This window comes from Heteronotia binoei, chromosome 5 (genome assembly GCF_032191835.1).
Source record: "Heteronotia binoei isolate CCM8104 ecotype False Entrance Well chromosome 5, APGP_CSIRO_Hbin_v1, whole genome shotgun sequence".
In the NCBI taxonomy this organism is placed as follows: Eukaryota; Metazoa; Chordata; class Lepidosauria; order Squamata; family Gekkonidae; genus Heteronotia; species Heteronotia binoei.
This window is the reverse complement of record NC_083227.1, coordinates 139,067,234-139,092,154: the sequence shown is the minus strand read 5'-3', so window position 1 is coordinate 139,092,154 and position 24,921 is coordinate 139,067,234. Positions and strand designations below refer to the sequence as shown.

Genomic DNA, 24,921 nt, shown 5'->3' with positions numbered 1-24,921 from the left:
AAACCATTGTAATTGTGTGTCAGTATGGAACAAGAAACAAACATCATCAACAAAGACTAATAAGTAATATTTTGTTTGTTCAGTTGTTTTGCAGAACATACAGGGATCTGCTATACCCTGTTCAAATCCAAGATCAATTAATGCTTTACTCAAGCACTGGTTCCATTCCCTGGCACTTTGTTTTAAGCCATATAATGCTTTATTCAGTTTCAAAACCAAGGTTTTGTTTGAACTTTCAAAACCTGGTATCTGTTCCATATATAATTCCTTTTCTAGAGGCGCATTCAAGTCTGCAATGGTAAAATCAAAGTGATGTGCCTGCATCTTGTCTTGCCCTGCTTTACATAATGCTGTTTTCAAAGTATCTGCTCTCACAGTTGGAGCAAACACTTGATCATAGTCTTCTCCTTCTGTTTGAGAAAAACCTCTAGCAACCAATCTTGCTTTTCTTTGCATTTTACCACCTGGTAGTGATTTGACTTTGTACAGCCACCGGCACCCAATAGCCTTTTTCTCAACTGGCAGACAAAGAAAACACATTATTTTCAGTTAACAAGTTGTACTTCCTCTGCATGGCCTGCTGCTAAGCAGCTCTTTTCGGTTCTGTCATAGCTAATACCTCTTGATAGCTTTGTGGCTCCTTAACATAAACATGACTTACTGAGGTATTTTCAAATCCATATCTCTCAGGTGGTACACCTTTCATACTTCTAGTTGACCTCCTAGGTACTACTGCACTTTCTTCACCCTCAGAGACACTAGGTGAAGGAGAATTTATTTCTTGTTTTATAGTAGGGATTTGTTCTTCAACTGTTATGGGTAGTGCTACCTGCTCAGACAAATCATTAGCATGGATTCTTTGCCACCCTTGATGTTCACAAAAATTAGCTGATCTGCTAAAGCTAATGTTTTGGTGATTGTTAGCAAACCGGTAGGCTTTCATGCCTGTTTGATAACCCAGAAACAAAAGTTTTTTAGATCTTTCACTTCCCTTTCTTCTTTGGTTTACTGGAATGTTTACCCATGCCTTGGTACCAACACTCTGAGATGATCTAGATTAGGATTTTTGTTATACAACGTCTTATATGGGATGTTATCAATGGGTTTTGCCCAGAGTCTATTTTTTACATAGCAAGCCGCTTTTAAGGCTTCTGCCCAGAAACTGATAGGCAGCCCTGCATCTTTTAGCATAGAATGCATCATTGTCTGCAAAACTCCACCTTTGCATTCAGCAGCCCTATTCTCCTGAGGTGTTGCTACATTAGCCACTCTATGAGCTATTCCTTGGATGTGCATCCACTTTTTAAATGCAGAAGACATAAACTCTCCTCCCATATCTGTTTCAATAGCACACAGATTACCCAATTGTTTTTGTACCTTCTTGTATCAATATTTTACAGTAGTGAATACATCAGATTTCTGTTTTAATACTTACACCCAGGAAAACCTGGAGTAGTCATCAGTTAGAATTAATGCATATCTGTTACTGGAGTGGCTTTTAGGAAATGGACCAATCAGGTCTGCGTGTATTAAGGCTAGTGGCCTTGCCGACACTCTGTTGCTCCTGCGAGCTGCAGGGAATGCTTGAGATTTAGTACATTTACATATCTTACAGTCAAGGTATTTACTACAATCTTTTTCACCTTCCTTCCCCACAATAGAGAGTGTTTTATTGATAGTATGAAAGCTAGCATGCCCCAATCTCCAGTGCATTAAATGTACACAATTATCATGTGGGTTAGCATTCATTACGGCTTTAGCTGTTTCTGATGTGTTCTCAAGAACATAAACATTATTTTGTAGTCTCCCAGCTCCCAGCACTTGCCCTCCTTTTATTACTTTACAAGTCTTCTCAGCAAACATAACCGTAAATCCAGCCTTATCTAGGACAGGCACACTTAGTAAATTGTTCTCTAATGAGGGAACACACAGCACTTCAGAGAAAGTGTGCTGCAACGCTGGAAAATTTACACGCCCCTGACATAGTACCTCAGAGTTATGTCCATCAGCCAAACTGACATGCTGACGATCAGAAGGCTTTTTATCTTGGAGCAAAAGTTCTGCGATGCCCCAAAGTCTAAAATCCACACTCCTGGAGCAGCAGTAGTTTTAGTCACCACCAGCGAAGCCTTGGAGCAATCTTTGGAACCTGTAGACTGTCCTCCTTGCCTCCGCCTGTTCTTCCACTCTCAACAAGCATGTTTAAGATGTGTTGTCGAGCCACAACAAAAAGATTTCTGCACCTTCAGGGCAACCTCCGACACCTCTCCGAGCCGATTCCTGGTGTCATCCAGCAAACCACTGGTGCTTCCTTTTGATTTCTCCCCCAGTCTGGATCTCTGCCAAGCTGGAGTGTAACTTGACTCCTGCAACCGCTCCTCCTCCTCTAGAAGTCGACCGGTCACGTACGCCAAGGTCAGTTTGCTTGCTTCAGCTGTCTCAAGCGACATAACAAGCATGTTAAATTCAGCTGACAGTGAGCTAAGAATTATGTAGACTTTATCTTTGTCTGGCACCGTCTTCCCCCTCTGCTCTAGTTGTTGGCAACATTCCACCAGGGCATTTAAGTGTGCCCTTACAGACTCCCCCAGCTTCATTACTGTCCTGTGTAGCCAACGAATAATAGCAATCAGGGAGCCGGCAGTACTTTGCACATAAACTGCTTTTAAACTGTCCCAGGCAGTTTTGGCTGTGTTCTTACCCGACAAATGGATCAGCTGGTCGTCTCCCACACTCAGGACGATGTTAGCCAGCGCCTTCTCATCCTTTACCATGTCCTCCTCACTGAGCTGGGCTGGAGGTGCCTCGACCATTGACCACAGACCCTCTCGCTTGAGGAAATGCTCCATGCGAAGAGCCCACACACTATAGTTAGTGGAGGTGAGCTTCTCGACAAGCTGAGCTGTTGAAATATGAGCCATGCTGATGTCCTTTCAGCAGTGCTGTTCAAAGCCTTTCTGAGCTCATCCTCGCTCCCGTTCTCAGACAATGACAGCAGACATCCACTCTGGCTCAATCCACTACAGCAGGCTGGCCTCACCTAAAGCCTCCAGAACTGGACGGGCTGGAACCAATGTGGTGGGCTGGGCCCATAACCCTTGTTGTTATTTATGTAGTTATACACTAGTCCTGGCACCACTGGTCCTCTTAGGTGAATCTATATAGTAAGCAACAGTATAACGACACTCTGTGTACTTAACTATATACAGGTTTATTTACAATATATACATTAATCCAGCAAAGTGCTCCACCAAACAACCATATAGAGTAGAAGGAAAATACTGTACGGTACAGCACTGCTTATATACAATTTACATAGTCTTTGTATTAATGGGCTATAAGTGCTGAGTCATTTTGCACTGGTTTCACAGTCTCTGCACTCATTACCCTAGTCTGGTTAGAACTAGTTTTACTTGGTTGAGCCTTGCTGGAACACTGATGTCATCTGTTTTGACACTGACTGTCAGATCAGCATGCTCCCATGCTAGTCACTTGCCTCATGCCTTACTGAGCATTTTTATATGCTGACATTTTCCTCTTCAAATAAAATGACTGGGTTATCCTTGTTTTTAAGCGTTAGGGAGGGGAGTGGGGTTTTTTTTGTCTAAATAAAAGCAAGGGAAGGGAGAATGACCTTTTTGAGAAATTTTTGGATTCCTCTACCGAATACATAGGATCAGTGACTTGTATTCAACCATTTCTGAAGATGTAAGGAACCTTAGGTTTTCTTGAGAGGGGATGGTGATTTCTGCTGGTTCCTTCTACTTTGACCCTCATGCTGTTCCTGATGCTATTCCATTCTCATGCACCCCTTCTGGAACAGGCTTTGATCCTAAACTTATTTTCTGGGTGTGGTCAGCATTTCTATTCATGGAAGGGGGAAGGATGATTTTTGTCAGTTCCCCAATCTTGGCAACCCAAGCTAAGGAATCAGTTAACAGTTTCATTGTCCTGTCCTTGAGTCCACAATTCAAATGCTTTTGTAACTTTGTATAAATAACAGACTACAAGGACCATGATCTAGTTCAGAGGGTCCCCAAAATGGTGCTCATGGGCTCCATGGTGCCTGATGACACTTTTCCTGGTGCCCGCCACCAAGTGTTTCTAGGAAGTGGGTGGGACAGTTGGTGGTGCTTTTGCCCAACAAGGCTTCTGATTGGCCATTAAAGATTTGATTGACTGTACATTTTTAAAAATGTTACTTTGGCAACAGCTGCCACCACAGCAGAAGAATCTTCACTATGTGACTGAAGGTAAGCTGCAGCAGCCATTTTGTATCTCTCTAAAAAATTTTGTCAAAAAGTTGTCAAAATTTCAGAGGTGCTTCCAGGCTCAAAAAGATTGGGAACCACTGCTCTAGTTAGATTCATTTCTGTACCAACTCCTGATCTGCCCTTGCTGCCTTGTTTTACTTTAGGGCTGGGATGGTGCTCGAAGATCTGTAATAGGAGACACCTCGCAGTTGTTAACACACTACTATGATGATGCAAGGACCATGTATGAGGTCTTTAGAAGGGGTTTCAATATATCCGGTAAGTGTTTTAAAATGATGGTGTTTGGTCATATATTGTTTAACATTGTATAATCTCCACTTGCAATCTGCTTCAGTTGCTTCAACAGTTGGATGTTCTTTACTAAAAAGTGGATATAGTTGGTTGCTGTTGCATTCCTTTGTGTCATGAACTCGTTGCCATTGACCAAGACTAAGCCATATCCCATATCAGCCATGAGTAACTATAACATAAAAATACAGCAGCAGAAGGTAGTTTTTTATGTAAAAAGACCAGGGGCTTAGCCTAAGATAGTGGAGGCATGTTATTTCCATTCAAGCATAACACAGTGGAACACAGGGGTGCCAGAACTGGCTTGGCAACCAGCAAGAGTGGGGAGGAAACAATGTGTGGTATGGTTGGCAATGACAGTGTGACATCACTTCCAGGGAAAACCCATAAGTGATATCACCTCTCTCTAGGAATTGCTGGGAACTCTATGGTCCCCCCTCCCCGTGACATTATGCTGTTGGCCATTTTTAATTTTTTAAAAAAGATTTAAAAAGGAGCTGTGGGCAGTGGATTCCTTGCCCACACTGGGAGCTGGCATTCCTAATGGAATAACATTTAAGGTAAATATTAAGAGAACCTTCTCTTCTTTTAACAGAGGCTGTAGACAGAACTACAACCACACTCCTCTGTATCAATAATCTCTTGTTCTTCTTTGTGTGTTTTAAAAAAACAAGCTGCTCCCTTACAATTTCCCACAATATATGTTCCATTATTACTGTTTAATTACTGCATAAGAAAGAATTACATGTAGGTCCATGATTAAAAGGATTTGGCTATAGGAAGAACACCATGTGATTTAAATGGGGAAAATGGGGGCAGGTGAGAGGATTGTTTTCTCTCTGAATATCTCTACTCAGCTGCTTTTACCCTTGCTGGATAAAAATAATACCCCTCCCCCAAATGTATACAAGCAGTTTTGGTTTTGCAAAGTTATGTGGGTGAAAAGTATGAGAAGATAGCATTAGTCCCATGTTTCTTCCCCTTTTAGTCACAGCTCAGTTCTGTTTGTTTTTTTTTTAACTGTCAAGTCTCAGAAGAACAGGCAATATATCCTCCTACTTTAGTGCATTCATTTGAACAAAATAAAAGCACCTTAAAGCATATCAAAATTAATTCCAGGTTAAATTTTGGCAAGTCAGAGCTCACTTCATCAGTTGAATGGAGTATTTGTTCAGTTAGATACCTTTATAGTAAAAGCTGCAAATGGCTTAAAGGAAAAAAACCAGAATGGTGGGGGATAGGTCAGTTTAAAACAAGATCAGAACAGTAATCAATAATTTTAGAGTAGGTAAGGACCACTCCCAACTGTTGATAGACAATCAAAGTAGGATTGAAATAAATTAGTTCAAGAGAATGTAGGGTGAAACACAACAGATCTGATTGTGTGTTTGTGTGTGTAGCTGAACTGCTAGGTGTGGGATATTTAGTACAACTAGTGTGTGCAAAATCCCAAGATGTTTTTCATACCATAGAAGGGGGGGGGGGGGGGGAGGGAAAGTAGTATTGAATTTCTTGATGATTCCTATTCAGTTTTTTTCACTTGGCCTTTCCCTTTGAAGTTCTTGTGTAAAAGAAAAGTGATCAGCAGCAGAATTCCCCAAAAGATTAAAATGTTCACCCTCTGTTTCCTGAATAACAGATTCATGTCCATTTATTCTTTTCTGTAGAAACTTAACTGTCTTTCCAATGTAGAGAACAGAAATGCATTGTTGACATTTTGAAGGCATTTTGCCATCCATGTTCATTTGAACAGGCATTTTCCAGAGTTCCAGTAAAGTGGTAATAAAGAACACAATGCAGTGGAACATATGCAGAGAGCATTCGTTCTTTCACAGAGTAATCCAACAAGAAAATGAATTTAAAAGTTATTGGTGATAATAAGCATTTTAAGCCCATTAGAACTAAACTATTGTAAGATTTCCTGCACTGAGTAGGGGGTTGGACTAGATTTCGCTTCCAACTCTATGATTCTAAGATTCTACTGGCTAAACATAGTTTTCTTCATAAATGTTTTCTGTAGCAGGTAGTTCAGTATTTGAGATGTTTGGGTGTAGATAGTGGTGGTTTTTTTTAGATCAGACATTGAATAAGAAGGTAGGCAATGGAAAAATGATATGCTTACTTGAGAAATAAGATGCAAGAGAACAAGCACACAATGTTTTTTCAGAGGTACTGATAACTTTTACTGTTTGCTCAGAAACATTAACTATGTCCTGAAGAGAGCACTGTGTGTGAAATGGAGTTCATTCATTCCCAGCCCAAAGATAGTTTCATTTCATGAGGGTTGACCTGCAATAGAAGAACTCGATTCAAGTCCAGTAACACTTTGGAGACCAACTGGACTTTCTGAGTATAAGTTTTCAAGAGTCAAAGCTCCCTTTGTCACATACCAAATGCAGTACTTCGTTTCTGTTTATCCACAGTGTAACACTCCATTTTGAAGTGGTTAGATAGGAAGCTATTAAACGTTTTGGAATGGTTCAGATGTGATGAGTAATTACTAGTTTGAGATTGTGCTCTGCTCTTGAACCACCTGACCACAGAGGAGGTAAATGAAAGCATTCTGGAAGCTCTTGCTGGCAGTTTCCTCACATCTCCATACTACCACAGCTTTATTTCCACTTCCACTGCTGCTTTCAAGTTAAATAAAATGTTAGCTGGCCATCCAGTCAGTGATCTGTTGCACTGTATGTATTCCACCCAGAAAACCCCTAAAGCATTTATTATGTTGTGTCCTCATTTGAGGGGACACAACTAATGTGGGAGAAGAAGGGACAGATCTGAGCAGTTTGAGATACCATTTAAGATGAGCATGAAAACAAGGAGCACAAATCATGACTTGTTGCGTTTAAGTCAGGGGACATAAACCAAACATAGTTTGGAACCCATACGTAGCTTTGACTTGGTGGGTTACATCCAAAACATCTTAAAACGGATAAAAGGAAGTACTTCTTCACCCAAAGGGTGATTAACATGTGGAATTCACTGCCACAGGAGGTGGCGGCGGCTACAAGCATAGACAGCTTCAAGAGGGGGTTAGATAAAAATATGAAGCAGAGGTCCATCAGTGGCTATTAGCCACAGTGTGTGTATATATGTGTGTGTGTGTGTGTGTGTGTATATATATATAATTTTTTTGGCCACTGTGTGACACAGAGTGTTGGGCTGGATGGGCCATTGGCCTGATCCAACATGGCTTCTCTTATGTTCTTATGAATGTTACACAAATCTGTGCTCTAAGTGTTCTTGACCAATAGAAAGACTCAGCGAAGTCTGATGGAGGAGGAAAGGAAAAATGTTTATTGCAGTAAACAGATATAAGAGCTAAGTGAAAGCCTGCATACTAAGCCACTCTACCCCTAGCCGTGATGACATGTTGGCATATACACATGTTAATTGGCTGCAACATCCAGCATAATTTCATCACAGGAGTCAGCTACGTACTACTGATACATTTTGCCAGGTTGGCATCAGTTCATTCATCAGGATTTATGTAGCAGAAATAAATTCCACTTTGCATGCGCCTTGACCAGGTAAATCCAGTTTGGACTCCAAGCATCCCCTACATCAATTGTTACTTAGAAAAACAGTAGAAATGCAGTAAGGCATAGTGCAAGTCATGTTTCTGTTATAGATGTGAATGTTAGTAACTCTTCCGTCTTTACTTCTTCTCAGTCAGGCCTAACTGTGTGTTAACTGTTAAGGATGTTATTTAAGCATCCTTTCCCAACTAAAGCTGTGTCCCACATGAAGATGAGGATTTTGTCCCCTTGTCTGTCACTGATCCATATTTCATTTGTGGCAGTGTCAGCATATGCCCGAAAGGGCTCTGTTTATTTCCTAGGGAAATAATATAGGTAGGACAATGTAATGGCCCTGATTGGCAGCAAGTTGGGCAACAGTATAAAGTCTGTAAGTAAGTAAGTAAATAAATGTTGTAGATTCCAAGCTGAAGAAAAAAAAAACACTCCAGAATTCAAAGTAAAGGAAAATAACTAGTTAAGCTGAATACTGTGTCCTGGAAAAGTGGCCCCCCAAAATTGACAAAGTTAAAGAGTTGCATTGTTATGTAACAGAAAACTCCCATATCTTTATGCATTTCACTTGATAATGTTCAGAAAAATTTATTCTACAGTTGCATTGCCTCCTAGTAAAACATGTACAGTCAAGCTCTCTCCAAACATTACCACTGGAAAATATTAATTTTATCAGACAAATAGCACTTTTTAAATTTTCCCTGTTACTAATGTCCCTTTCTTTATAAAATTACTTAGAAACACAGTAGAAATGCAGTAAGGCATAGTGCAAGTCATGTTTCTGTTATAGACTTGTTATAGTCAAAAAAACTTCTCCATTAGATGAACTCTTAAATCCTACAGTTCATTAATATCACATATGATTGATTCATTGATCCAAAAATCAGAACCTTGGAGGAACTCACAGAATAATCTAGGGAAAAGCTACTTAAATCCCTGGTTCGGTAGGGATTGTAGGAATTTGAAAAAACTATTACGTGTCACCTACAGCCATTATAGAGAATCTAAGGCTGTTGCCTTTCCTGCTAGTTTCTTCGATCTTAAGTCCCAGCTTCAGCAACTCATAAAAAAAAGAGAAATGATTATATTATTGGTCAGTGGGAGCAACTGGTACAAGCGGCAACTTTAAATAAATCAAAACAATTTTGGACCATAGTTTCTGGTGCATTCCATAGGGAAGCTCCCTTCACGTCCGTTATTCCCCCTCATGTCTGGCTTCAACATTTCCTAACAGCCTAAAAGATCCATGGCAAACCACCTCGTAAAAAGTCTGCCATGAAAATGTCATGATGCAACACCACCTTAGGGTTAGAAACAACTGGTGCTTGCACAGAGGACTACCTTTACCTTTTTTTTTAAAGGTCCACAGAATCAATCTCACACAAATATTTAATTTTATAAACAAAAGGACATTAGTAACAGGGAAGATAAAAAAAGTGCTATTTGTCTGATAAAATTAATATTTTCCAGTGGTAATGTTTGGAGAGAGCTTGATTGTACATGTTTTACTAGGAGGCAATGCAACTGTAGAATAAATTCTTCTGAACTTTATCAAGTGAAATGCATAAAGATATGGGAATTTTCTGTTAAAGTTTTTTGACTAGTCTCAGTTTTATTACTAAAAGTCTAGTATAGAATCTAGGCCTTTTCTCTGAATTTGCCTGCTTCATTTACCTGCAACACAGCACCGGTTCTTAATGACAGGGCTAGGCCTTGAATATGTGAAGTAATAGTGTGTCTGAGTGAAGAGTTCCTTTGTGTCCATTGCTGAGTAAGTATAGCCAGTTCAACAGACTCCTGGGATTAGGAAGCAACATTTCAAGGTAATAGATTTTAAATGAGATTTTAAAAGGTAAGATATTTTAGATTTTAAACAGAGGCTAGATGGCCATCTGATAGCAATGAAGATCCTGTGAATTTAGGGGGAGGTATTTGTGAGTTTCCTGCATTGTGCACCGGGTTGGACTAGATGACTCTGGAAGTCCCTTCCAACTTTATGATTCTATGATTCTAAATGGATTTGGGTTATGCAAACTCTTACTGGATATCAAAACAGAAAACATGCCTTTATCTCTATCTTCATGACTCCTCCTTGTCAACATTTTTCTTCATGGAATTTTGAGGAAAAGATAAAGAACAGTGGTCTATGACAGTTCACAGCCAAATATTATTGGCACCATATATTTTCCTTCTGCTTTCCTTCAATGGTGTGTATTTGTCAAGAGAATGCTTAACTGCTTAAAAGTCATGTGAGATGTTTTTGCATAGCGGTTCATCATGAACCTTGTCAGTAATTTAATCTGTCCAACAAGGTAAATCAAGTTTTACAAACTGCAAAATTGGCCTCAACTTAATCCTTTTTCTTCAATGGAGCTAGAAAAACTGTTTCACTTTAAATTTTATTTAAGCTTTTCTTTGGGGGAGGGGTGAACAGTAATCTATCATAAATTGAACTTCTTTTATCCTACAACAACATAATAGGTGAACATGTATGTAGACTTGATACAGTGTTACTAACACCAGTCAGAATTAAATGTAACTAATAATGCTGTAATCAAGCAACTGAGAATGGTGGGCAAGTCTGATAATACAGCCCCATCTCCTATAATTCTTTCTCCCTATAGAGAAGGATTTTGGCTTATTCTTGTTTCCCACTTTCCATAAAAAAATGTGCAAGATAATGATGATGACAGGTGTTTTCTTACCATTCACACTTCTTGCGCAAAAGGAAAATAAAATCAATCGGAGGGGATATTTAGAATGGAAAGCATTGATCTGATAATGATGCTTGGAACGCTAGAGATGAGATGTTAATAAAGGAGTGGAAATGCTTAATGTCACTTTCCATTAGGCAAGATAGCTTCTCTTTTAATTTGATGACCTGGGTGTGAACTCTTGCATTGTAGAAGCATTCACTGTTTTGATAACAACAATGGGGTTATTTTTAAGCATGCTATTCTACTGGTGAACACTCAAGGAGTCTGAAGAAATGCATTATTAGTAGTCTTTAGGGAAAGGGTTAGGTACTTATCACTCACTCCTGTCTCTTTCTTCAGAGAATGGTCCCTGTTTAGGATTCAGGAAACCCAAAGAGCCTTACCAGTGGTTGTCCTACAAAGAGGTGAGCTTCCTTTTGTTGTTTGTTTCTCACTGGAACAACACAAAGACCAAAGGAATCATTTTAGAACAGTTATTCTAGCAGAAGACTTAGCATAAGGGCTGTGGTGTGTTCCTGCCACAAACAAAACTGAAAACCAACAACCTAGGATCACAGTTCATGTTACAGGCAATACAAAAAACAAAAACTGTGATGTACTGGCCAACAACTTTTAGTAAATCCTTTTTAAGAATCATATAATATTTTTGTACATTACAATATTACAAGAAAGGTCCATCTAATGAGCACCTGGATATAGGCTCATTTTGTCAAAAAACTTCCTTAGGAGTATTCCCGATTCCTTCAGGGTTATTAGCCTCCTGTTACAATTCAATGTTAATGCTCTCTGCAACATCTATATTTTCTTCAAGATCTCTCATCCTGGAATAAACCATGGTAATTACAATGAGATACAACACAAAGCTGAGTGGAAGTGGATAATTCTTAAATGTTTTAATGAATAATTTTTAAGATATTAATTGTTATTAAGAACTTACCTCTCAGTACCGCTTAAGTGTTTATATTTATATTAGGAGCTTAAACCAGTCCTGAACTTCTTCTCTAACCAGATACAAAAGCCTTCTGGATTTTGCTGGCAAAATGCTCTCTACAATATTTATATTAGGAGCAAACCATTCCTTTTCTTGGCAAAATGCTTTCAATTCATAGATTAATTTAAGAGCAAAACAGTTCTTACCAGATGCACAAGTCTTCTGGATTTTGTTGACTATGCTCTCTGCAGTTTTTATTAGAAGCAAGCCATTCCTGATCGACAGCAAAATGCTCTTAATGCCACTTAAGTGTATAGTTTTTGAGCAAGCCAGTCCTGTACCTCTTCTTGAGTCATGATCCATGTAAGTGGTACAAAGAACCATCCAGACACTGAAGAATCACTGACTTTATAAGAGCATTATGTCTTGCTGAGTTCTCCTTCGTTCATAGTTTTCATTGAGATTTTTTCTTAATTTTTTTCAACTCTCCCAACATCTGAGTTAACATCCTGCATAATTAACTGAGATCATGGGGATCTGATGATATTTTACAGACCTGAGCTGCTTTCACTTGGAGGTGTTAAAAAGTCCCCCACCTGCAGAAGCAGCAGTGATGACAGTGGGAAAGGTGTCTGCACACTCCATCACTTTGCTGCTTGCTATTGTCCCTGTCAACATCTCTCCCTGTCCCTTCCTCAAAAAGTGGAATAACCCTTCTTTCCATCTGAACCATGGTTAAACATACACCATGGCTTAGCTAGGAACAGAAAAAAGCCCTGAAGGGTGGATAGATGAGAAGTTTAGCTTTGTCATGTTGAAGGCAAAATTTAGTTTCTCCCCCTCCCTGGATTAGCTATAGATAGAGAATCTGCATGTATGTTCTACATGGTAGCCTGTCGTTACTTTCTTCTTTGAATCAGATCAGAGGATGTTTTTCTTTGATCCTATTTAAAGGACAAAGCTCTGAGAACCCCACAAGTCTCTTGTTCAGAATGTTATGTGGAAACTCCCCTCCCCAAAAAAGGGGGGGAGGGTGTTCACCATTCTGAATATGGTGAAAGCCCTGCATAGAAATGGCCCTGGTCTCTTGAAGTTTTGATTTTTAAAAAGAATCTGAAGCCATTCATGGAAACTGGTTGCTTTGCTGTAGTTATGTTAACTGGGAAAGTTCTCCTTGTTAGTATCATATGCATACTTGAACTTTAGCAGCCATGTTTTGATCTTTGGCCCATGGAAAAAGATTGTATACTAGCCAGCCATTTGAAGGAGACAGGATAAACTGTTTGAATATAATTATCTAAACCATTTACTGCTCTTGAACACATGACATTAACGTATACTGAATCAAATCATTGGTCCATCAAGGTCAATATTGTCTACTCAGACTGCAAGTAGCTCTCCAGGGTTTCAGGCAGAGGTCTTTCATGTCACCTACTACCCGGTCCTTTTAACTGGAGATGCTAGGGATTGTGCCTGGGACCTTCTGACTGCAAAACAGATACTCCATCACTGAACCATAGTCCGTCCCAATATTTGAAAGACTACCATTTAGAAATGGAAAGAAGTTTTCTTTAGCAATAGCTGGTCGGTGGGCCACCATAAGAATTTACCCATGATGATATTTCTTATGTATTTTGAGATCTGCTTCATACATTATTTTTGTTGTGTCCTTGAAAGAGTTCAGCAACTTGAAAAGCAATAGTGGGCAAGAATAGTAATGTGGGCTTATTCCAATCTGCTGTTTATGCAGAGTTGGGAAGGCCTCTAACTGCGTGGATTTTCTTTAACTTTCAGGTTGCTGAAAGAGCAGAAGCATTGGGATCAGGTTTACTCCAACAGGGTTGTAAACCATCAACGAGTCAGTTTATTGGAGTCTTTGCACAGAACCGGCCAGAGGTGAGATGTTTTAAAAAATAAAACAAAATTCTATTCCAACTTCATATTTTGTTCATATTTATTGCAAACTTTAACATAATCCTTTCATAATCTCCTTCTAGTGGATCATTTCTGAACTGGCTTGCTATACCTATTCCATGGTTGTGGTTCCTCTGTATGATACATTAGGCCCTGGAGCCATCCGCTATATTATCAACACAGGTAAAAACATGTCAATTTTATTTTTTGGGGGGTGGGAAAGGGAATAGCTTCTTAGAGAGCTGTTTTTGCTATGTGAGACAAAAGTTGATTTGGTTGATGAGAAGAATTACTTCAGAAGTGAGAGCTCCTACACTTGAATTTCCACTTCTAGTTTAGTGCTGGGAGAAGGTAACGAGGACCTAGCCCCAGTAAATTTTGATTCATTGAATGTCTATAGATGGCTGTTTAATAACACATTGGCACCAAATACATGGTAATACTGTGACAGAATAATGCAGATTGCCAAATTGCCTAATGTTAGAATGGTTATCTCTAGGTGCTTACTGTGTAGTTTCTCAAACCACAGTCAGGATTCTTTTAAAATAGATTGTACTAAATACAAGCTGTGATTTTGAAGTAATAATTTTCCATTAAAAATCATTAGATTTTTTGCAGAGGATACAGGTATAAAGACACACTACTTTATGTGGTGATAAGTTTTAGGTTTGTGCATTTTAGCTTTGTGTTTTAGAGAGCTGTTTTAAGTTTTAGCTTTGTGCATTTTTCATAGGTTCAGGATAACTCCAGATCTATACTCATCCATTGGCAATATGGTATCAGAAAAGTCCACATTTACATTGCATTTGGCTTTTTGCTTACAAAAATAATTTTGTATCAGATAAGATCTGTTTCGTTCTTTTTTCTTTAAATAAATTGAAACTGCCAACCAACATTTCAGGAGATAACCGTCATAAACAATTATACTACGTTAGAGTTTATTTGTAGATTTCTTTTTCACTTTACTAATATAGTTTCCAAAACAACATTTTTTAAAGTACCATTCCATCTTGAAGTCATAAAACCATAGAACAAAGATTCCCATGGGGAGAAATAATGTGAGGAGCAACTTAAAAGTAGTAGGTGAAAACCATTTTTAATATACTGAACTGAACACCAACCACACCTTCATGTACACGCACACAGATATCTTGGCTACGAAGGGAAGAGAAACGATAAAGAATTCAAAAATTATTTTCCTGAGTCTTTTTTTGTATAATTGTCACAAATAAATGTCAAGGAACATTAAGTTTTATTTTAGATGTGTACTGGATTTAAACTAATTTTAAAGTTCTTTTTTTGTTTGTTCAGCTGATATTTCTACAGTAGTTTGTGATAAGCCTGAAAAAGCCAAAGTCCTGTTAGATCATGTAGAGAAAAAAGAAACCCCAGGCTTGAAATCTATTATTTTGATGGACCCCTTAGAGAAGGATATTAAAGAAAGAGGACAAAGATGTGGAGTTCGTATCCAATCTATGCAAGAAGTAGAGGTGAGATTCCTTTGTTTTGCTTTAATGTATCTTATTTTACAGGAAAACATGGAGAGAGCTGGTCCATAAAATCACCGAGAGTCGGATGCGACTAAATGGTTAACAACAACAATCTTATTTTATAGCTTGTGCACAGCTAGCACTGTTGCACAGAATAATGCTTTTTCATCTTTCATTTTTTTTGTCAAAAGGAAAGTGAATGCTTATACAAGTTATTTACAGTATAATTGGCTCCATCATGCTAACAATAGACCATTAATGATGGGCAAAACAATAAAGATAGGTGGTGATTTTTATTAACATTTCCAATGCATGACCATTTTTCTCTCATTTGCCTTTGTCTGCTATTATAAAATATCATAAGCAAAGACAAACATTGCAGGAAGGCATAAGTAGAGGAAGTCATACCAGGTGAACTGTTATATAGTTCACTTTCTACAGTTATAGTGAAGCACATGCTAAAGGTCCATAGCTAATCCAAGACATTAAATTGTCACCCTTTTGTTACATTCTTTCAGGATTGTGGTCGAGAGTGTCGGCGAGTTCCTGTAGTGAGTATAAGAACATTTTTTCCTACCTTGAGCATGTGTTAAACATTTGGCACAATGAAGAACTGTGCATAATGGTCACATCTGTGCCTTGTGCATATCCTGTTCATTTTAACATGACATATGCAGGGATCTTGACAGACTGAGTTTGTATATGTGTATGTCAAGTAATTCCAAATGTACGCTCATGAAATAGTTCCTGACAGTAATCACCATAGATCCTGGACTACTAGAATGAATGCTTCTCAAGAGCAAGGTTAAGGGAATAGCATCTTTTACCATAATCCATCATATTCTTAATGCATGTCTGAGGCATTTGGATTCTTTTTCGTATCATTTAACTTCAGTTTCTCCAGCCTAATGGAAAAGATGCAAAGGAGTTAAAATGTTTGGCCTATTAGTTGATTGTGGCTGCTGGTTTAAAAAAAGAGAGGAAACCCCTCTGATGTACCAGAGCCCTTTGTATGATTGTCTCCATTTTGTTTCATTGCTTTTGGAGTACAGTCTGTGTAGAAGTCAGATGTTCATATGAGCAATCTAAATTTCCATTTGTACTGATGACCCAGAGAGGCTAAATATGAAACAGTTGGTGTTACTGGGAGATCACAGACCTTTTGTGTCTCATATATTTTGGTCCTCTGTCAGTGCTACTAACATAAAGCAGGGGGCAATTAAGAAAATCGGCAGTGCAGTAGCCAAATACCCACATCACGGGTAGCGTGTCAGCTTGCTAACAGTGGAAGGTACACTTATAATCCAACATGTTCGATTCCAGAGAAGTATAATTACAAGGGCATTGAAGAAGCAAGCACTTAAGTAAAGAGGGAGAAGGTGCAAAAGGATATCTGACTTAAAGCAGATGGCAAGACAGGTGGCAAGTACAGGCCAGTATGGGAAAGCTTAGAGCCACATTGCAATTGGCTATGCAGCCACATGTAATACTACCCTACTAGACTTGTCTCTATTTTATGTTCCTATGCAGCATACAAGAGGTGAGAGAAAGGGAATATTCTTCCATTGCCAGCTGTTTTTTCCCTTGAAACTCATCCTTCTTTCTTCCCACTCCTGCTTCAGAATTTGTGGGATAAAATGCAGATGAACCACAATCAATTAGTGAATTAAAACATTGTGCAAGTTAAGGGTTGTTAGTTGCCACAGGTGTGAGAATAGCGGCCTTAATTTTTAAATTTTAATTTATAGAATATATCAACCTTTACACCCTACTTTATATTCAGTAGCTTAAATTTTAAAAAAGAAATCTGTATATCATCAGTATGTCTAATTCTCAGCATGGCCAAATGTGTGAACACTTAAATTCAGAAACTGAAGCCATAATACACAACTCATATCTTTCTACAGACCTGAGAAAAGTCTCAGGCTTCCAGAAAGAACTGAAATATAAAAAAAGAAATACGTTTATGGGTTAAAAATCATAGAATCGTTGCCCGTAGTTTTAAAAATTCATGCCCTCAGTTAATGTTGCTAGCAACCATAACAGTAATGCCAGGCTTCAAACCTTGGTTTCTGTCAGTAAAAGGCTGGGGAAGGGTGCAGGGCCCTTTCTGGGCTGTTTTGACCTTTAAAGGAGGACTCATTAAGGCCAGGTAGCAACCACTGGGTGACTTCATACCACAACATTGTCACTATTATGTGTAAAACAGACAGCTTATAGCATGTGCTGCCAAACAGAAAGTAGATCTGAGAGGCTTAGATGATCTACCTGACAGCAGGTGGCTGGCTGCCAGAAGTCTTTCATCAGCCAGCAGAGTCAGCATGACACAGCAAGTTGCTGATTGGCTGTCCCATGTATAAATGTACAGAGCAACAGTGGTGATTGTGGGATAAAGGAGTTGGAGTGCAGCGGAGCGTTTTGTCAGGCAGGAGAGTGAGTTGGTGTAAATAAATGTATATAGTGGTTTTAAAGCTACTGTGTACAGCCTTCATTCTTGCGTCGCTAAGCATCACCCTCTGGGTCTCTCTACGCGCATCGACAGGGTTATGGGCCCAGCACGCTTCCGCTGCGCCTAGAACCTGAGACCTGTGAGAGAGGTGGTAGAGGAAGGACGCTGACTTGCTCCAGAGGCTGCCTAAGAGGTGAGACCAGCAGTGGCTGAGAGGAGTCTGAGCAGGATGGCTACAGCAGCAGCTACAGTGCTGGTGGATAAGCTCACCACTACCAACTACAACACCTGGTCGCTGAGGTTAGAGCATTTCCTGAAGAAAGAGGGGCTTTGGGACTGTGTGTCAGCTCCTCCAACTAATCCCACAGCGGCAGAGGCCGTCAAGGATCAAAAAGCTCTAGCCAACATCATTCTAAGTGTTGCAGACCACCAGCTGGTGCATGTCCGTGGGCACCAGAAAGCAAAGGAGGCTTGGGAAGCTCTCAAGGCTGTGTATGTGCAAAAGTCAGCCGGCACGCTGATATCCCTATGGAGGAGGCTCTATAGGAAACGTATGCTGGCCGGGGAGTCGATGAGGGACCACCTCGACGGTATGTCAAATTGTTTCCAAGACCTTGAAGCAAGAGGGAAGGCTGTGGCTGAGGAAGATAAGGTGTACATCTTATTGAGCTCTCTGGACGAGAGATATGACATGCTGGTGTTAGCATTTGAAGGGCAGGATGCTGACCAGCTAACTTTGCCTTATGTGACCGGCAAACTCCTGGCTGAAGAGCAGAGGCAGCTGGAAAGCAAGAGAGAGCAGACTCGAGCCAAGGAAGAAGAGAAGCCGAGGTCTGTCGGGGCTGGTTCCAGCTGGCAAGCCGAGGAGGAAAAAGCTTTACAGGTGCGGAGGAGGTGCTGCTATCTGTGTAAACAGCTCGGACATTTACAAAGATTTTGTCCCCAGCAACAGAGGAAGAGCCGGCAGCAGTCTTCAAGGACTCCCCAGGTGACTCTAGTAAGAACTGGTCTGGGACTGCAGAGTCAGCCTTGGGTTGTGGATTCTGGGGCTACTCAGATATTCTGCTGCTGTGAAGAAGAGCTGGAAGACTGCAAGCCAGCTGAGCAGAAGACTGTCAGCTTAGCTGATGGGAGACAAGCTAGTGTTCTTTGCCAAGGTGCAGTCTATTTTCCTGGACTTAAACACAGGTTTGAAAATGTGCTATGTGTACCAGAGCTAGAAACTAACTTGTTAAGTGTCTCTGTTCTGGCAAGAGCTGGGTTTACTGTAGTATTTGATAAGCAGGGCTGTGCAATTTTGAAACAAGGTAAACAGCTGGCTAAAGGCACTCTAAAAGCCAATGTGTATGAGCTCATGCAAAATGTGGGAAAGGCTCATACTGTATGGAATAGACAGCCCCACAACAAGTGCATTCATAGGCTTCATAGAAGGCTGGGTCACACCAGCTACAATACAATAAACAAAACTCTGGAAATTTTAGAGGGAGTGAAGGTTGACAAATGCAATGCTTTCTTAGATTGCAATGTATGTAAAGAATCCAAATCAAGGGCAGTTCCATCGACCAGAAAGAGTGTGCGTGTGTCAGAGAGACCACTCCAGTTAATACATGCCGACCTGGTGGGGCCGTATGCACCCAGTGTTTCTAAAAATAGGTTTGGCTTAATTTTGGTTGATGACCACAGCAGGTTTGTGTGGGTATATGCCATTAAACACAAAAGTGATGTCTGTGCCACCTTCAAATACTGGGCAAAGACAGTGCAGAAACAGTTGAATGCAAAGATTGCCTCAATTCAGACTGACCAGGGGGGTGAGTTCCTGAATAAAGAGTTTGCCAATTATTTGAGGCAAGAAGGCATAGAGCACAGGGTGGCCAATGTTTCCTCTCCGTGGGAGAACGGGAGAGTACTCCAAGGTATTTGCCATGCTTTGTTGCAAGATAGTGGGCTAAAGCAGGCATATTGGGGTGAAGCCTTAAAGGTGTCCTGTTATATTTCTAACCGTCTGTGGACAGAGGCTATAGACGATATACCCTACAGGGTTTTGTATGGGAGAAAGCCATCCCTAGATCACCTGAGGATATTTGGCTCAAAGGCTTGGGTGAACATCCCTCTGGATAAGAGGAGAAAGGGAGGTCCCAAAGCCAGAAAACTTGTGTTTATAGGGTACCAAAATGGCATGAAGTCCTGGAGGTTTGTGGACAATAATGATTTAATTAGGCTGAGTAGGTCTGCCTCGTTTTGCGAGGATGAAAACTGGTCTAAGATTCATGCAAATGAAATGCCTGGAGATAATAAACTGCAACTGTTTCTAGAAAGTGAGGAGGGGCAAAAGCCAGAAAGCTCACTGAAGCAGGAGAAAGACAGTGTGAGCAGTAAAGCAGGCAGCAGTGCACAACAGGAGACAGCTGAGGCTGTAAAAAGGGAGCCAGTCAGGGTCTCTGCAAGAGAAAATAAGGGGGTGCCGCCAAAAAGATATGGTGTTGACACTGATGTGAATTATCTGGGCAAGGGAAACAGTTTGCCAGATGCAAAGCCAAAAAGCAGTGTAAGTGCACCAGAGGTACATGTGGATACTTCCTTCACTAGGGAAGAAGGGGGTTATACTTATGTATATGATGACCATCCTAAAACATATCCCAGTGTGTTGGAGCTGTTGAATGAAATGTCTCTTGGAGAGGAAGGAGACACCTGAGCAAAGCCTGGAGGAAAGGCTGTAAGCAATAACTGAATTAAAAAGGGTGCAATGTACAAATGAATATGTGCTAAAAACAATGCTGTAATGTTAAACAAACTTACTGTTTGAAAATGTATGATAAACTATGTAACTAAACTATGTGACTATTGTAAAATTAAACTGGACTGAGATGTAACAATTTCTAAAAAACTGTAAAAATGTGTGAAAAAACCCTGAAATCTGTAACAAGTCTGCAAGCAAATGTGATTTGAAATGTATGTGCACCTTTACACCACAAGGTACGGTAATGTATGTGTTACTAACAAGTCTGGGAAACAAGCCAGCAAAAAGATAAGGCAAGTGCTCAGTCTGGGCAGAGTGCCAACTGAGGAGATATGGGCAGTCTGGGCAGAGTGCCAACTGATAACAATGTGCTTGCAGGTTAATTGGCAAGCGGGGAAAAATGTGTGTGTGTCCAGGAAGAATGGATGTAACAGTAACTGAACTGTAATGTATATATGGGCACTAATGTGTCAATGTATTGATGGTAAATTAATCAATATGTATATGCAATGTTGTAATGGATGGATGTCAGCACCGCTATAACCTGAGGAGGGGTGTCACTATTATGTGTAAAACAGACAGCTTATAGCATGTGCTGCCAAACAGAAAGTAGATCTGAGAGGCTTAGATGATCTACCTGACAGCAGGTGGCTGGCTGCCAGAAGTCTTTCATCAGCCAGCAGAGTCAGCATGACACAGCAAGTTGCTGATTGGCTGTCCCATGTATAAATGTACAGAGCAACAGTGGTGATTGTGGGATAAAGGAGTTGGAGTGCAGCGGAGCGTTTTGTCAGTCAGGAGAGTGAGTTGGTGTAAATAAATGTATATAGTGGTTTTAAAGCTACTGTGTACAGCCTTCATTCTTGCGTCGCTAAGCATCACCCTCTGGGTCTCTCTACGCGCATCGACTCACTTGCATGGCTCACTGTCTATTCTGCTCATCAGCAGCATCCCACAAAAGCCAATGTAGTGGAGTGTTTAGATTAGGAAGGTCATTGGGTCACTTGGGCCAGTCAGACATTCTCAGCTTAACCTACCTCATAAGGTTGTTGTGAGGATAAAATGGAGATGAGGAGAATGATGTAAGCTGCTTTGGATCCCCATTGTGGAGAAAGGCAGGGTATAAATGAAATAAATATCAATACAGTCAGAGATGGGGGCACAGATAAGGCATAGAGGGTGAAGGGGCTTCAGCTTTCCCTGTACCATTTTCTTAGCTCAAAATGGGCACTGGGGCACTATTTGTCCCTTTGAGGGACTGCACAGATACTGTTGTATACTGTATGTGCAGCCCTAGTGGGGCAAATAGCTTCCCCAGGGTCATTTCAGATCAGGAGAATGTTGTGGGGGGGAGACTAAAGTACCATAGCCTGTTGGAGCTCTGTGTGCTTCAGAATTGAATTCCCACAGGACCATCTGACTGCGAAAGCCCTGTGATGGTTACATGTTAAATGGCACTAAGAGGAAGGACTTTATTTCCTCTCAGTTTTGCTAAGTGGCTTGTAATCTGTGTCACTCTAGCAGGGCCACTGGGGAAATGGAACAGAAGAGAATATGTTCTTGTGACAGTAAATGCTGTGACCTGGTCTGAGAACTTGAGTGTCAGGGGATGCAAATGGAATTCTTCAACTGAGCGCCTCAATTAGGAGTGGCAGTTAAGACCTGACAGTTGACTGGGAAGGAAGACTAAGGGAGTGAGAGGATCAAGAAGGATCCCCATTGAGGCTGAAGGAAATAGCTTCTAGAATAGGGTGTGTGATCCATATCCAGTCTGAAGAAACTAGCTCCTAGAGAAGGGGAGGGAGAATCCATATTAATTTGGTTAAGAAGGGAAATTGGAACTTATTTGAAAGTTCTAGTCTCTCTCCTCAGTTCTTTAGGCTTGGTCAGCTTTTACCAATATACATTCAAGCAACTGGGTGGGACAGCCAGAGAAAAATGAAGAAGAAAATGAAAAAGGGGCTGCTCAGCCAAAAAGAAGAAAAAAGGAAACCTTGGGAGGGAGGGAAGGAGGGCAAAATCATCATAGTTCTTTACAAGAGCATATAAAAGAAGGCACTGTGTAACCCTGGGGAGGGGGAGATATAGCGGTGGGAGCAGATATTATAAGGGAAGAGGACAGAGACAAGACAGTGCTCGGCCTTCTTCCAATCTGCGTCCCATCCCAAGGGTGACAGGTAGTAGGGCTAGATGGAATAACCCACCTCCGTCATTGGTGTTGTGCAACGCCAGGTCCATCAACAATAAGACCTCAACTCTTCGAGAGTTTCTTCTCGAACAAAACATGGATCTGGCTTGCGTGACTGAGACCTGGACCCGAGAGGATGATACTGTAGCCCTCTCGCAAACAACTCCCCCGGGTTACTCAGTCCTACATCAATCACGGACTAGTGGGCGGGGGGGAGGGGTGGCATTATTTATACGGGAGGCTTACTCCTTCAGGGCACTCCCGGCCCCAAAGATTGAGGGTATCGAATGTGCCGGCCTGGCGTGGGAGGCTGGAGAGGGGTTGGCGGTCTGGCTGGTGTACCGTACGCCTAACGCACCGGCCAGCGCCTTACCGTCCCTACTGGAGGCGGCGACGGGCTGGGCGCTGGAGCACCCAAGGTTGATAATCCTGGGTGACTTCAACGTCCATGCTGATGACCCGTCCTCCAGTCAGGCGACGGACCTAGTGTCCTCCATGGCGACACTGGGACTCTCTCAACTTGTTATGACCCCCACTCACCAGGCTGGTCACATGTTGGACTTGGTCTTTGCGGCCGGGGTTGTAGTGAGCGATATAACCGCCACGGCGGTGCCATGGTCGGATCACTTTGCCCTCAAGGCCCATGTAGATATGCCTCCCCAAACCTGTTTAGGCGAGGAGCCTATTATGGCTCGCCCGCGGAGCCAGATGGACCCGGAACGGTTCCAAATGGCTCTGCGGGATCCCTGGCCCTCTGGCATTCCTCTCGATGACCTGGTTGAGTCCTGGAATAACCGGCTCGCTAGGGCCATCGAGGGGATTGCACCTCGACGCCCTCTGCGACCTCGGATTAGGCCGGCTCCGTGGTATACCCCGGAATTGCGCCGGCTGAAACAAGGCCTTAGACGGCTAGAGAGGCAATGGCGACGTACTCGCGACGAAGCGACTAGAACATCTTATAGGAAGTTTATGAAATCCTATGAGATGGCAATCAAGGCCGCAAAGAAAACATACTTCGCGACCAAGATTGCATCTGCAAATTCGCGCCCAGCCCAATTATTTAGAATAATTCGGAATCTTACTTCATTGCCACAGGGCAATCCAAAAGCTAAGGAATTGGAGATAGGCTGTGAGGCTTTTGCGAAATTTTTTGCAGAGAAGGTCCAATCGCTCCGCCACGACTGCCCCGCCAACTTAGATGCAGTAAGTGAACTTGAGGCCCAATGCGTGTCTTCAGATTTAACCTTGGACTGCTTCGACCCACTCAGCTTGGAGGAAGTCGACAGAATTCTTGGCACTGCACGACCCACAACTTGTGACCTGGACCCTTGCCCCTCCTGGTTAATTAAGGCCTGCCAGGAGGAATTGAAATGTCCTATACGGGACATCATAAATCGATCCCTTTCGGAGGGTGTTTTCCCAACATCCCTGAAAGAGGCAGTGGTCCGCCCTCTTTTGAAAAAAGTTACATCAGACCCGTCCGTATTGGCACATTATCGGCCGGTCTCAAATTTGCCCTTTCTGGGCAAAATTATTGAGAGGGCTGTGGCGTTGCAGCTGCAGAGCTTTCTGGAGGACGCTTCCACCTTGGACCCATGCCAGTCCGGCTTTCGCCCGGGCCATGGGACGGAAACAGTCTTGGTCGCCCTCATAGATGACCTCCGGCGGCAACTGGATCGGGGTGGCTCGGCAGTATTGCTGCTGCTCGACCTGTCGGCGGCGTTCGACATCGTCGACCACCGGCTGCTGGCCTGCCGCCTCGCCGACGCAGGAATTCGGGGGCTAGCCTTACAGTGGCTCTCCTCCTTCCTCGAAAATCGGGGACAAAGGGTGGCAGTTGGAGGGAAGCTGTCTCAGAGACACCCTCTGCACTGTGGGGTGCCTCAGGGAGCAGTTCTCTCCCCGATATTGTTTAACATCTTTATGCGCCCCCTTGCCCAGATTGCGCGGAGGTATGGGCTCGGTTGTCATCAGTACGCTGATGACACCCAGCTCTATCTATTGATGGAAGGCCGGACTGGCGATGTCCCTATAAATTTGGACCGGGCGTTACAGGCCGTGGCTGACTGGCTCAGGCTGAGTGGGCTGAAGCTGAATCCAACGAAGACTGAGGTCCTTTGCGTGGGCCGGGACGGACCGGAAGGGGAGATCATTCTGCCGGCTTTTGACGGTGCGCCACTGATACCAGTGCGCAGGGTCAAGAGCTTGGGGGTGCTACTGGAATCCTCGCTATCAATGGAGGCCCAGATAGCCGCCACCGCAAGATCCGCCTTCTTTCATCTTAAAAGGGCGAGGCAGTTGGCTCCCTTCTTGGAACGCGACGACCTAGCAACTGTGATCCACGCAACGGTCACCTCAAGATTAGACTACTGCAATGCCCTCTACATGGGGCTGCCC

The 24,921-nt window shown here is 42.0% G+C and overlaps 1 protein-coding gene across 4 annotated transcripts in view; it reads left to right on the top strand.

The window, feature by feature from the left end:
- Nucleotides 1-24,921, top strand: part of ACSL6 (acyl-CoA synthetase long chain family member 6) — a 160,406-nt gene that overhangs the window by 76,877 nt on the left and 58,608 nt on the right. For all 4 annotated transcript variants that reach the window (XM_060240478.1, XM_060240479.1, XM_060240481.1 and 1 more), the window contains 6 exons: nucleotides 4,418-4,532; nucleotides 11,155-11,219; nucleotides 13,541-13,642; nucleotides 13,744-13,843; nucleotides 14,972-15,150; nucleotides 15,669-15,701. In XM_060240478.1, coding sequence (XP_060096461.1) covers nucleotides 4,418-4,532; nucleotides 11,155-11,219; nucleotides 13,541-13,642; nucleotides 13,744-13,843; nucleotides 14,972-15,150; nucleotides 15,669-15,701 — 594 coding nt within the window. The remainder of the gene's footprint in view (nucleotides 1-4,417; nucleotides 4,533-11,154; nucleotides 11,220-13,540; nucleotides 13,643-13,743; nucleotides 13,844-14,971; nucleotides 15,151-15,668; nucleotides 15,702-24,921) is intronic.